A 13,354-nucleotide genomic window follows, 5' to 3' on the forward strand; every position below is an offset into this window, starting at 1 on the left:
TGCAATTTTGGAGCTTTGAAAAAAGTGCACATCCGCTCGTGCTCCATTTCCTTGTCCTTTCACCGGGGCAGCCCTTGACGACGTATTCTTTTGCTCGACAGTGGGAACATATCCTTGGCTCCTGCTCTACTTTACCCTCAGCAGGCGCTTGCAAGGGATTCTCAGTCTCTCCTCCCCTATAAGGGCAACACTTTTCCTCATGTCCATTTTCCACAAAAAGGGAACAGAAGGACAAACTATCCATACCCTCGTTCCTGGATTGTGCCAGTATCTCCACGGCTCCTTTTTAACTTTGATTTGAGGATTGTCCCTGCTTTATCCATATGGACTTTACCCTCCAGTGTTGGCTGTGTCACCAAGCTGACGTCCATAACTTTGCCTCTCTCATATCGACAGTCCCTTGCCAAATCACTTCTCAATCCACAGTTAAAGCAAGTGGGAGAAGCTGTGGTTGGTGGCCTGGGTACAGAAGACGAGACGTCCACTTCAGAGGATTGTTGCTGGGGTACTCCACTCTCGTTGCTGTGCCGGGGAGGCCATGTGGACTGTCTTTCTGGCCTCTGTGTATCACGTTGGGCATTAACTGCACCTAGTGGAAGGCGTCTTCTACGTCGAGTGCTTTTTCCAAAGTGAGCCCTGGATGTTGGCAGACCTAATTCTGCATGGGCGAGTCAAGCCCATCCAGGTACTGTTCCAGCAGCATCTGTTTGGTAACCTCAAGGTTGGTCTTTGTCTCCGGCTGCAGCCACTTCCAGCCAGCATCTTTCAGACGATGGAACAGATTTTGGGGGCTTTCCCCAAGGTATAGGATGTCCTGCTGGAACTACTGCTGGTAGATTTCTGAGTTATATTCAGCTCTTTCTAGGATGGTGGCTCTTGACTTCCACACAGGTGGCCCTCCCATTCAGATTGGCCATTTGAAATGCTGCTTGGCTTTTGCCCATGAGCAAAATTTGCCAGGTATATGTTCCAACTGTCTTCTGGCCAACCTGACAAGTGGGAGGTCCTTTCAAAGTTGTGCAGGAATATCTCCAGATCCTCCTCTGCCTTCAGCTTAAACAGGACACGAGGTAACGGATTCATCTGGGTTGTGGCAGATTGAGCAATCTGTGCCAGCCATCTGCTGTTGCTGGGTGAACTATTCATGTAAAATTTGAACTAATTTCTGTAGCTGCCAGGACATGTACCAGCCGCTCCATGTTCTTTGATACTTCACCTACGCAAGTTGCAAGCTTGGTGAGTCTCTGGAGAAGGAGAACTACAGAAAAGTAGAAAAAAACCTTTCTGGCCTATCTGTCCTTACGAATGGGGTGTTTCCCTAGCTGCTTCAGGTGGGGCTAGTCTCCTTTGCCTGCTCTAATGGCGTCCTGGCCTGTCCCTGCAGCTAGGCCCCAGAGAAAGAATATCCAGTGGTCTGCGGTAGCCAGAGAAGAGACTTCAAGCTGGCAAAATCTTTCATAAACCTCTTTATTTGTGAGAAATGACAAACAAAGCAGCTTTGCTCTTCTTTGAAGGTCAACAAAACAAACGTGGCAAAATAACTTACAGTTCAGTGATCTACTTTTTCTCCTGGGCCTCTCAACCCTTCTGGGCCCTGCCTTCTTATCCAAGGCTGAGGGAGTTCCTCCCTGGCCCAGAATCTCCTGCTGGGTTGGCCCGTAAGAAGGACTGGGCTGAACAGATGTGGCCGGTTCTTTAAGGGGGGGAGATTCTTATACACTCCCTCACAGTCTCTTAATATTACTTTTTCTGTGTTTTTCTTTTTTAATTTTTTTTTTGTTCGGATTGATGATATCGGAGAGCCCTTGGGATGTCCTTGATCTGTAGCACCAGTCGCAGGTGATTGGCCCCCGAGATGGTTTGATGCACCACTGCAGTCTCGTTCCAGTATGGTGCCTGGAGTTTGAAAAATAAAACAACTACACATTAATTTCTAGACTGCACAGCACTGGAAAGGTGGGTTATAAACAGGTAGAATCACTGGTAGGGTATGGACATAGGAAGCCCAGGAACTGGCGTTTTCTGTTGTTTAGAAGAGTTGGGGCTGCTGCTGCTGCTGCTGGCAAGTTTCAAATTTGTGCTAATTCAACCTCTTTCTGTGTCTATTATTCAGAAATAAGGCAGGGTTAACAGATAAATAGACTCCCACGTGGAGGCCATGGGGAGGGTTAACTCTCCCACTGGATGTATTTACAAAGCCTGGAGAGGCAATTTAATGAAGTGTGAGTCATTTTATGTGCTTTTAATTACCTTGTGCTAATTAACATTATGGGTCCTTTATTCTCACCACCCCTGACTGTAGTCAGCCAACTACAAACTGCCTGTCTGTAAATACCAGGATGAGAGCAGCATTTAATCACAGACATTTCTTTCCTTCATGGTCCCTTTAATTTAGTAGCTGCATGAAAGGAGAGGGAGGCTGTGGTGATGGGAAGGGGGCAACAGGGTATTGAAAATCAGTCGTAGGATTCTGGAGGCCTCACCTGGGATGGCTGAAAATACCTTGGATCCTATACTTCCAAGGTACAGCCACCTGTGAATATATTTCACTCATGGGGCTACTTGTGCCCTAAGATCTGTTAAATCTAAATCACATCGGCTCGACTAAGAATCCAGAGTTTGTCCTGGCATGGAAATCTGGCCACGGGTGACCCGCCTGCTGGAGATGCACCTTCCATAACTGCAGAAAGCTGCACGAGGGCAAGAAACCTTCGTCCCCTCCCCCTGCTGCTGTCGGAAGACCCAGCAAATTTAGGTCTCCCTGCATCAGAAACCCAAGATGGCCTGAATAAAAAAACCCAAGCCAAGGCAAAGGGGGTTGAGTTGAGCGCAACAAAGCTGGGATTTTGATGCAGCCTGGATTTAAAAATTCAGAAGGAATCCAAAACTGAATCTAATCTGAGCTGCACTGTGCTTATGGACGACCCACCAGTTCCAGAGAGCAAGGGCAGAGGAAGGAATGGATACTGCTCCGCTAGAAAATTTGTTAAAAGAGAGCCAACAAAACCCTTGAGTGGAGATGCTTCCTTGTGAGGCTTAAAAGAAACTGAGAGCGGCGAGCTTCTGAGACAGCTGAGGACTGAGGTCCCTTCCTCAGGCCATTCAGAAGGGACTTTATAGCCCCAAAGCTTGCAGCTAATATTGATGAACCTTATATAAAAGTATCGTCTGCAGACAACTCTTACCCCTGTGTTCCATGCTTTACACTGCCTATCAGTATTGCAACACATTACATTTAAAAGGCTAGCCATTGGGAATAAACACTTTACAGCCAGAATCCCTTGCTTGTGCATGTGCCAGCTCGAAACCTTAGGTCTGCAAGATTCATAAGAACATAAGAAAATGCCATACTGGGTCAGACCAAGGGTCCATCAAGCCCAGCATCCTGTTTCCAACAGTGGCCAATCCAGGCCATAAGAACCTGGCAATTACCCAAAAACTAAGTCTATTCCATGTAACCTATTGCTAATGGCAGTGGCTATTCTCTAAGTGAACTTAATAGCAGGTAATGGACTTCTCCTCCAAGAACTTATCCAATCCTTTATTAAACACAGCTATACTAACTGCACGAACCACATTCTCTGGCAACAAATTCCAGAGTTTAATTGTGCGTTGAGTGAAAAAGAACTTTCTCCGATTAGTTTTAAATGTGCCCCATGCTAACTTCATGGAGTGCCCCCTAGTCTTTCTACTATCCGAAAGAGTAAATAACCGATTCACATCTACCCGTTCTAGACCTCTCATGATTTTAAACACCTCTATCATATCCCCCCTCAGTCGTCTCTTCTCTTCAGATTCAGATAACTTGACTGGCATGACAGTTTTACACGTGTTGTCAGCTGTACAGAACGATTAAAATAAAAGGGTGAGGAAAGAGAGGGAAACATTTGCAAATAATAATAATAATAAGGGATAGTGTGAAAAGTACAGCATCAGGCACATAATGGCAGAAAAAGACCTCTCTCATCTGCCCATCCACACCAAGAAACGCAGCGGTACAATCCCTGCCACTCCCTGGGAGATTCCAGCTCCCTGGCAGCTGAGATTAGCAGCCACTGGCAGCAGGGGCCCGGGTTGTTAGCTAGTCCCCAGAGTCTCAGCAGCCTCTATTAATAAAAAAAACCAAACAATTCTCCGTGCACCGCACAGTTGTCAAAGGAGGACCCCAAGGTCCTCAGCTTGGCTAAGCAGCTGCAGTTCCTCGGGCCCTCTTCCTCCTGTAACCCCCGCGATGGAAACGGAAGGTGTTTGAGCGGTGCCCGCTGGCCTCTTCTATCTAGGGAACGTCGGCTGCTTGGACCCTTTGAGCCCGTGCCCTGGATGTTTTTAGAACCTGACTGGCAGCACAGCTTTTGAAACAAGCCAGGTAGAGGACTATTTGCAGTTTTTGAAATTGCTGAAGGCATGGCTGTTTGGGGACGCTTATGGTACTTGATAGGCTATGGATAAAATGTACACAGGAACCCAGGTCCGAAACCTAGGGACAGCGACACAACTGTCTGCAGAGGGAGAATTCTCCATTCCTCCATATCTCAGATGCCAAACAGTACAGCTACGCCACAATGGAAACACCACTCTGCTCACCAAGGAACACTTTGACAGCATTTCCCACATACTTTAAAATGGTCAAGAGCTTCTTAGGGCAAGGAACACTGCTCTCCTTCTTCCTTAATACAGCCATCCACAAAGCCTGGGAAAAAGCAAAAATGAGATCCAATACGGGTCGATTCAGTAAAATTCGCGGGAGAGCCGGTGCTCCGAGGTGCGCGCCCGCTCTCCCGACACGCACCCAGGCCACTCTCCTGGGCGCGCGATTCTGTATTTAAATGAAGGCCTGCGGTAATAAGGAGGCGCTAGGGACACTAGCGCGTCCCTAGTGCCTCCTTATTGACAGAAGCGGCGGCTGTTAGCGAGTTTGACAGCCGACGCTTAATTTTACCGGCATCGATTGTCGAATCCGCTGACAGCCACGTGTTCGGAAAACGGATGCCGGCAAAATTGAGTGTCCGCCTTCCAACCTGCGGGCCGCCGGCAGATTTTTTATTTTTTTTAACTTTTGGGGCCTCCGACTTAATATCGCCATGATATTAAGTCGGAGGGTGCACAGAAAAGCAGTTTTTACTGCTTTTCTGTGCATTTCCCCAGCGCCGGCAGAAATTAACGCCAGCCTTTGGGCAGGCGTTAATTTCTGAGAGTAAAATGTGTGGCTTGGCTGCACATTTTGCTTTCTTTATCGCGCGGGACTAACTAATAGGCCCATCAACATGCATTTGCATGCTGCGGACGCTATTAGTTTATGGGGGGTTGGACGTGCGTTTTCCTCCCGCTATTACCCCTTACTGCGTTTTCCTCGCGCTATTACCCCTTACTACATAAGGGGTAATAATAGCACGTGGAAAACGCATGTCTAGACGGGGGCTAACGGTGCGCTCAGCCTGATAGGGAGCAGTGAGGTGCAGGATTCCAATGGATCTTCCCAAGGACTACTGAAAAAACCCCCCAAAAAACAAAGTTAGGTGTAAGGCATGGATCACTGGGTATAGTAATCCAACCTGAAAAGGAAAAAATAATGAATACATTGGGTTTTAAAATAAACTGAAGAACACGATTTGGTTTTTCCAAAAATGTATTCTTCTTATAGAATTTGTGTTTCAAAAAGACATCACACACAGAAAAAAAACCATCAAAGTCTCCCATGGTGGGAAAGATTTTGGCACGTAACCAAGGCACGTCAATCAAAGATACCGCTGCCTTCTGGTCCTCTAGGCCTTTTAACAGGCCAAGTAATCCCGTCGATAGGAGATGATCTACAGTGATGCTTTGTTCTTCTCCAAGAAGGACCAGGGAAGAGTTCAAGACCAAAAGTCAGGTATCCCCCCTGCATCTGAAGCTTGAAAGACATAAGCACCTGCTGACAGCTCTGATTCTCGGGGGGGTTCCCGCCATTCTTTGGGATACGCATGTGCCCTATCCTCTCGGGGACGCCACTTAAGCTGCGCGTGGTCCTGACGTGGTCGTGTGCCTCGGCCTGGGTGCAGCTCGGCGGGGTTCGGCTCTGTAAAAAAAAAAACAAACAACCCTCCAGCTGCTTTGCTTAGCACCCAAACCCTACAGATGGGCACCGCACCGTGCCAGGTGGGGGGAGGGGAAGAAGACAAATTACTGTACAAGTGAAATAATTCTTTTTATTAGCTGATCTATTCCCTCTGGCAGATAATCTTTCAAATTGGCCGTTCCATAGTGGCGAAGCCCCAGCAGTGATTAATTATCAACCTTGTCTTGTGTCAAACAGAAAGAGAGAAAATACTGGCAGATAAAGCCTTCACTTCTTCTTCCCTCGCGCTGCCTTTCAAAGGTTTGATTCAGTCCGTGCTCGTCTTCCGTCCAGCACCACCACCAGCACCACCGCAGCTCCTTTGTGCTAACAGACAGCCTCAGCTCCAGCTGCCTCTCCCCTCTGTCACTCCAGTTTCTTTCACAGTTTTTTCAAGGCCATTTTTAACTAGAAAAAAAACTCAACCCACTAGGCTGTCCTGGCTGAATGATCTCAGTTGCACGGTCACTATTAATAGTACTAAGAGTAATAATGCTGCTGGGAGTAAGATGATAGTTATGAACTCACACTGGATCCCGGTGCAATTTACAGCAGGACTCGCGTCGCCGCTTCTGGGGGCACCTGGCACTGCGGCACATTTCTGGCACCCGGAGTGCATGAAAACATCCAAACGGAAGACGTAGGGAAGGAACAGTGGTTACAGCTCTTAAAAACTAGTTAACAACTGGATAAAACTGGCACATGCGAAGATAAAAAGGGCCAAGGCAGCGCCAGAGCTGGAATTAGAACCGAAGCACCGGGGAAACAGGTGGGAGCGATGCAATAAAGCTGCAGGAGACGCCGCCTTGGGTTTGTGCACGCGGCGTCACGTGTGTTTTCCTGCGCTAATCTCACGCCTGCGTGTAATAAAGCGCTTGGCACAGGAAGACGCGCGCGCAACCCACTCAAAAAGCTGCGGCTGATTTAGCGGAAGCCCATGCTAATGCCATGCAAAGGAGACAATTAACTATTCATGGGCAATGCATAGAGCCGCACTGGCGTTAGTGAGGGTTGTTTTTTTTTTTAGTGCCTGGGTCAGGGCAGGAATTAAGTGAAAGAGCTTGTCTAGAGGTCGAAAAATTAAGCGTTAGAAATGCTCATTTCAAAATGAGTCCATTCCAAATCTTGGCTGCATTTCCCACACTCACCGGCATCCGCCATTATAGCTCCCATGCGACAGTGACAGATCATGAAGGGGTAAAACATTGCTCTAACACAGCTTCAGCCCCACTGCCTAACCACTAACTCATTATTGTCTTAAAGGCTTTCAACCGAGAATCAATCACAGGTCACCCCCATGAATGCGAGTTCATACACGGTTTATTGCATGGGGCCTTCAGCACGCATTTTAGCATGCATTTCTGCAAGGATGTTTGTTTTGCACGCCATCCCTTTATTACATCCCGCGGAGGCATTCGCTTTTTCTGCACACGCTAAAAAAAAAAAAAAATCACGCAGAAACAACGAGCACCGATTTCACCGTGGGTCTTATTACATTGGCTTCAAGACGACATGGCCAAGGTCATAGAGAGAGTTATAGGCAGAGAACACGTTCAAAACTCACATCCTGGACGTTCTCCTGCCTTTTAGTTTCTCCCCAGTAAATGGTTTATCCATCTGTGAAGTCCCTCCGTGCCCGGCATTTTAACTCTTCACATAAGTTCCAGCAGTAAATTCTGCTCCAGTTCCTGCTCTGGTTTTGGAGGATGACAACTTTATAGTGGTGGCAAAGACAACATTTCAGCCGTAAATTGAACAGCAGTGTGTTGCCACACATTCGCTTGTCTGCAGTCAGGTAATGATGAAATAGGCCCCCGTTTTCTCCAACAATTCATCTTTCCCCGTGCTCTTCTTGCACTTTATGGCCGTAGCGTTTCCCGGGATCCATTGGGAATCACTGTACCATCATACAAGGATGCCATAATGTCGGCAGGACCTCTCAGAGGATAAGAGGGAATGACTAATAACAGCCCATGTTACTAGCCCTTACAACACCCGGCTGGTCAACGTGCTTCCTGCTTGCCAACAGAAGACGGGACCCGCGAGCCCACACACGTCGGCATCTCTGAATCATTCTCGCGTTGACCCGATGAGCGGCATCCGGCAGACAGATGCCTTCACACTTTCTCATTTATTTACAGGAAAGTCAAAAATATATAGTTCATGAGTTTTTCTGTCTCTTTTTTTAAAATCCTCCCCTTCATCGCTTGTCTCTTTACTCTTTCCTGTTCTAGCTCTCGTCAGAGAAAGAGGCTTCATACAAGGTCCCCAGTTTGCTCCTGGTTGCTTCCCACATTCCCCCAATTTTTTTGACCAAGTCCTGACAGGCACTGAACGCCTGGGCACTGAGCAGAACACGTGTGTGTGTGTGCCTTCTACTCTCAACCATTATTGCAGACACCTTAACCTGTAATCATCTCTGGGCCTGATATGCACTGTGAATTAATGCCCTTCATCAGACCGCAGCAGACCAGGCATTAAATGCCAGTAATGGCCCTGTGCTCTGCTGGAGGATTACTGCTCAAATAACATGGAAGCACTAGAATGCTATTATCGCGGTTTCACAAGTTTAAACTCTGAAAAGACCACTCGTGCTCATCCTCAGACATTTTCCTCTGTCCTGGTAGTAATGCGCTCGCGGTATTGATATCTGAATGTCAGCTCTGCATTACTCTCGAACAAATCCAGCGTGGCATTATAGATTTTTATTTGTTTGGAAGGATTAAGATTGATTATTCATTTGGGTGGCAAATGAAGTTCAAACCATTCATTTTGACAATCCGTGCCTTCCCGTTCTTTGCATCGGCGCCCGTGGACTAGTGCGAGCCTTGCTTGCCACTGTGGAGAAAAATCAGAAACAAAGTGCCGACTGTAAAGCTCTCCGTTGCCATTCAGGTGTAATAAGTGACTGACATCAGTCCACTGAAGGCAGGAGTCTGTATTTAGAAACTCTCTCTACCCTTCTTGAGGAGCAGGCTTGGACGAGGCTGCCATGGAGACAGACCCATTACCTGCCTCTTGCTTTTGCACATTCCTTGATCCTTCGCTGGCTCGTTCCCTTTTATTTTATTGTCTTGTTACAGAATACAGCAGATCCCAAGTAGGATCTAGGATCATTTTAAGGTCCAGCACTACCTTCCGGATACGCTGGCAAATTCCATCGTTACAGAACATGAGGTAGGGTTTGAGTTGTGTCATAGCACATGCCATTGAGAAGATGGTCTCTCTCTGCTTAAGACCTCAGCAAACCGTAATAAGCCCCACTGAAGATGTTATGAACTCAAGAGTGCACAGCTGGAGGTGTCCCATTCATTCTTATTGGGTAGCAAGCCAAGAGATCCTGCACGTAAACCGGGGAGATAGTATTTAGAAGGACTCCAATTCCCAGAAAATGGTTCTTAGGAGAGTAGAGACACTCTAAATTCAGAAAATGATAGAGCCTGAATTAACAACACATACTGCCGGGGTGTTAAGGGTTCTGCGTATTACCCAGCTCCCATCCAATAACATGAATACCTCAGGTGCAAGAAGAAAAGAGAAATACTGAAAAAAGAAAATCTAATTCTTGAAAATTGCTGAAAATCCCATGCAAGTGGTTGGAGTGTTAATCTGATTTATATATATATATATATATATATATATCTGCCTATCTATATAAACCACCATGTAATATTATGGAAATCAATAGCAGTGCCGATGCTGAATGGGCATTCAGTCTTCAGTCATGTGGCTTATGATGTCATTGTTTTTTCATATTACTCATTTTTCTTATCTCTATATACAGTAGATCACAGATCACTGGAAAATGTAGGTTGATAAGATGTCATCAGAGATATAAAATGATTGAGAAAAATCAAGCTTGGTGATTGACTCAGCTTGGCGCACAAACCAATGGGAAGGCCAGCCTTAACAATGTTTGATGACGTCACAATGTGCTTGCAGGTCACCCAAGCTTCTGCTCAAGGCTGAACAGAGGATTCTAGAGCTATGGGGCGTGACCCTGACTGGAGGAATGAGCTTCCTCCATTGCTGATTCGCCGGTTCTGTGCACCTCACTTTTAACAGCGGCCCACTAACCCACTCCCAAGGACCGAAAAGATAGAGGGAAGGCCCAGCACTTTCTTACAGGCGTTAATCCACTTTTGAACACAATAAAAAGAGACGGCAGTCAAACATCTAAACTCCCAACACCCAAAATGTTTACTTCATCGAAAAAAAAAAAAGATTTAAAAGCAAATCTAAAAAAACTAAAAGCAAAATATTTTTTAAGAAGTGAGCCCCGAAAATTGTGCTGATAAGCCACCCTGGTCATGTAGATAGAGACAGATCTGATTGATTTACAAAGATCTGGGAGCTCTGGGGGGACGGGGACTTGGCTTGGTCCCCCCGAGATGCAAGCTTTCACTCCCCCCCTCCCCCGCCTGTGAGGTCTTTACCCCCCGAAAGTGCAAGCGAGCAGCACAGAGATCCAGAGACAAAGCCGCGCTCCTGCACTGCACGGGGGATGTATTATTAATAGGACCCAGGCCTCCTGCTTCACCCCCTTCTCTCTCTCTCTCTGTTGGAAACAAAGGGTGATTGCTAGTACCTGCAACAACCCCTGCGAAAGCCTTCCTCACTTCTGTGCTGCTCTAGGGCTAATAGGAAGCAATCCATCATATTTTAGCCAAAAATCTCATCAGCAAATGTCAGGCAAGTCATATATTTATTTGCAGCCACCCAGGCAATTTCCCTCTTCTTTTTTCTTTTCTAATCAATATATAGCAGTTCAATATTAAAATGAATATTGCCAGCCTGCTGGTTATTGGAGGGGGGAAATTGTCGGGAGTACACGGGCGGAGCGCTCTGACTCTGCGGCCGCGTCTTTGTCTGGCTGGGGGGGGGGGGGGGGATGGGATTTTCTGGGCTGGCCGGAGGATTTGGATGTATGAAGGTAATTCTCTGTCTACCAGCCAAACCAAGTTCCCTGCGCAGCTGCCGGATCACCCACGTGGTTAAGATGGAGACCGGAGGCCTGTCTTGGCTTCGTGGCGATGCATTTACTGCTTGTAGTGCGGATTTCAGAGGGAAACAGCAGCACCACCACAAGCACCGCGTTGCATTCCACCGTAAAACTTTTAAGAAGCAGCGGCGGCTCCAGAAATTATTGTATGGGAGGGGGCACAGAAGGAACACAGTGAATTTCAGAGGCTGGAGCAGGCTAAGCGAGGAAGAATAAAGTCACTCTGCTCCCTAAGCCAAGGCCTTCCCTTCTATTTTGCAAGGAATGGGATAGAGTGTGGAGCAGACTGAGCACTGTTTTCCCCCCCTCATTTATCCCCTTCTCTTCTGTTTGGCAGAGAACAGGGTGGAGGGGGTGAATTTGGAGTAGACAGAAGAGCCACTCTATGCCCTAATCCAGGCCCTCCTGCCCTGTTTTACAGGGAACAGGAGGGGGCTGACGCCAGCATAGAGAGAACAGTGCACAATAAAAAAAAGAGCAAATCTGCTCTCTAATCCTGTTGCTTCTCTTCCTCCCAGGCAGTTTGCAGAGGTGCAGGCCAGCACTAAAGCTTCAGGCAGACCAGCTCACTCATAAGACAATTCATCCCTGAAGGAAGACCACAGCGATAGCATTTAGGACCCACATGTTATGTATCTGTGTCAATGGACAAACACTTCTCACGCTCCGTCCCTAAAATGTTCAGACCTTTTACCTTTAAAGAATGTCACTCTTTGTGCCCAAAACAAAATGTAAGCAGAGGAAAGGCCCCTCAAATCTCCATAACTGGTGTCCTGCTTGTTTATTATCTTGGGTGAGACATTAAGGATCGTCGGAGGTACAGATGCAGTTGCCGAATGCAGTGGATGAGAGATGAGTAATAAGGAGTCTCTGTTTAAGACAGGCCTTCTGTCCCAGGTTTTAAGGACTTGATTGATCTTTCTGTCATTTGATATGGGCTTGCTTTGATGCAAAAGTCGATGAAGTCATCTAGGCCAAGATAATAGAAATAGCCATTGAATTCTGAGCTCATCAGTCTTATTACTATAGCTCAGGGACTGTGCGAAACTCACCCGATCTGGTGCTGTAGCCACCCACAGACAGGGAATATCACTCTCCTTTAGGCAAGGAGCTGGTGATATCAACGTATAATGCATTTAGCAGTCAGCTTAATGTTAAACGGCATTAAGTTTTGATCTGAGATACCGTCTCTTGTCTTGCCTCTCGGTTGGCATATGTTCTTTCCAGTAAAGGAGACCCCCCCCCCCCCCCCCCCCCCGAGTCTGTAAGTGTCCGGGAGAAGAAGACAAGTTCCAGAACACGTTCCAGAGGAGTTATTCTCCCTCCAGGGGACTGTAGTCCAGCCAGCTCTCTACTGGCTGTATCAAGGTGCTTCCCTGTGCTGAGCAGCCCCGCAGGGACCAGTCCATATTGGTCATTTCTGCCCTACCTCGGGCTGTGCTCCCTGCTGGCGCATTGATTTACTGCCTGGGCCCCTTTGCTTCCTGGTTCTAGTCCTCAATGGGGCTGATATTCAGCGCTCCTTAGCTGGTTTTCTGGCTTTACTGAGAAAGTGGCCCTGTATGAATATCGGGCTGCAATGATAAACAGCCCAGCTAATTGGTGGCCTATCTGGTTAAAGAGTTAGCCTCATAAGTGAGATTTGGGATGGGGTGTTCCAGGATGGAGCTACTTATCTGCCTAACTTATCCAACTAACTATAAACTAAGCCCTGGCTGGGCCATGGACTATCTCTGCTAAGTTAACCGGGTAAGTTTATCTGGCTTATCTTGTTCATAAGAACATAAGAAAATGCCATACTGGGTCAGACCAAGGGTCCATCAGGTCCAGCATCCTGTTTCCAACAGTGGCCAATCCAGGCCATAAGAACCTGGCAAGTACCCAAAAACTAAGTCTATTCCATGTAACCATTGCTAATGGCAGTGGCTATTCTCTAAGTGAGCTTAATAGCAGGTAATGGACTTCTCCTCCAAGAACTTATCCAATCCTTTTTTAAACACAGCTATACTAACTGCCAGAGAACATTTGAATATGGACATCCATATTCCTAGTTCCTAACTGCCTGTGTTACTTCCATGTTCCTAGATCTGTGTTTATTATGTTCCTGTTACATGGAGGTTCTTGGACTATGTATTTCAGACCTCGCCTTGTTTCCTGTTGTTAAGGTACATTGAGATTAAATTAACCTTGTTCAGCCTCACGTTATTCCTAGTGTGTTTGGCAGGTGTTCCCAGTAGTGAACCCCAGGAATCCAGTTT

General features: G+C 46.9%; 1 protein-coding gene across 1 annotated transcript in view; it reads right to left on the reverse strand.

Moving 5' to 3' along the window:
* Window positions 1-1,450: 1,450 nt before the first annotated feature.
* The window catches only part of LOC115099202 (solute carrier family 12 member 9-like), a 460,475-nt gene continuing 448,571 nt past the window's right edge, over window positions 1,451-13,354 (reverse strand). The window contains exon 11 of the mRNA XM_029616633.1: window positions 1,451-1,896. Within this exon, the coding sequence (XP_029472493.1) occupies window positions 1,765-1,896 (132 nt within the window). The 3' untranslated portion in view covers window positions 1,451-1,764. The remainder of the gene's footprint in view (window positions 1,897-13,354) is intronic.

This window comes from Rhinatrema bivittatum, chromosome 9, assembly GCF_901001135.1.
Source record: "Rhinatrema bivittatum chromosome 9, aRhiBiv1.1, whole genome shotgun sequence".
NCBI classification, from domain to species: domain Eukaryota; kingdom Metazoa; phylum Chordata; class Amphibia; order Gymnophiona; family Rhinatrematidae; genus Rhinatrema; species Rhinatrema bivittatum.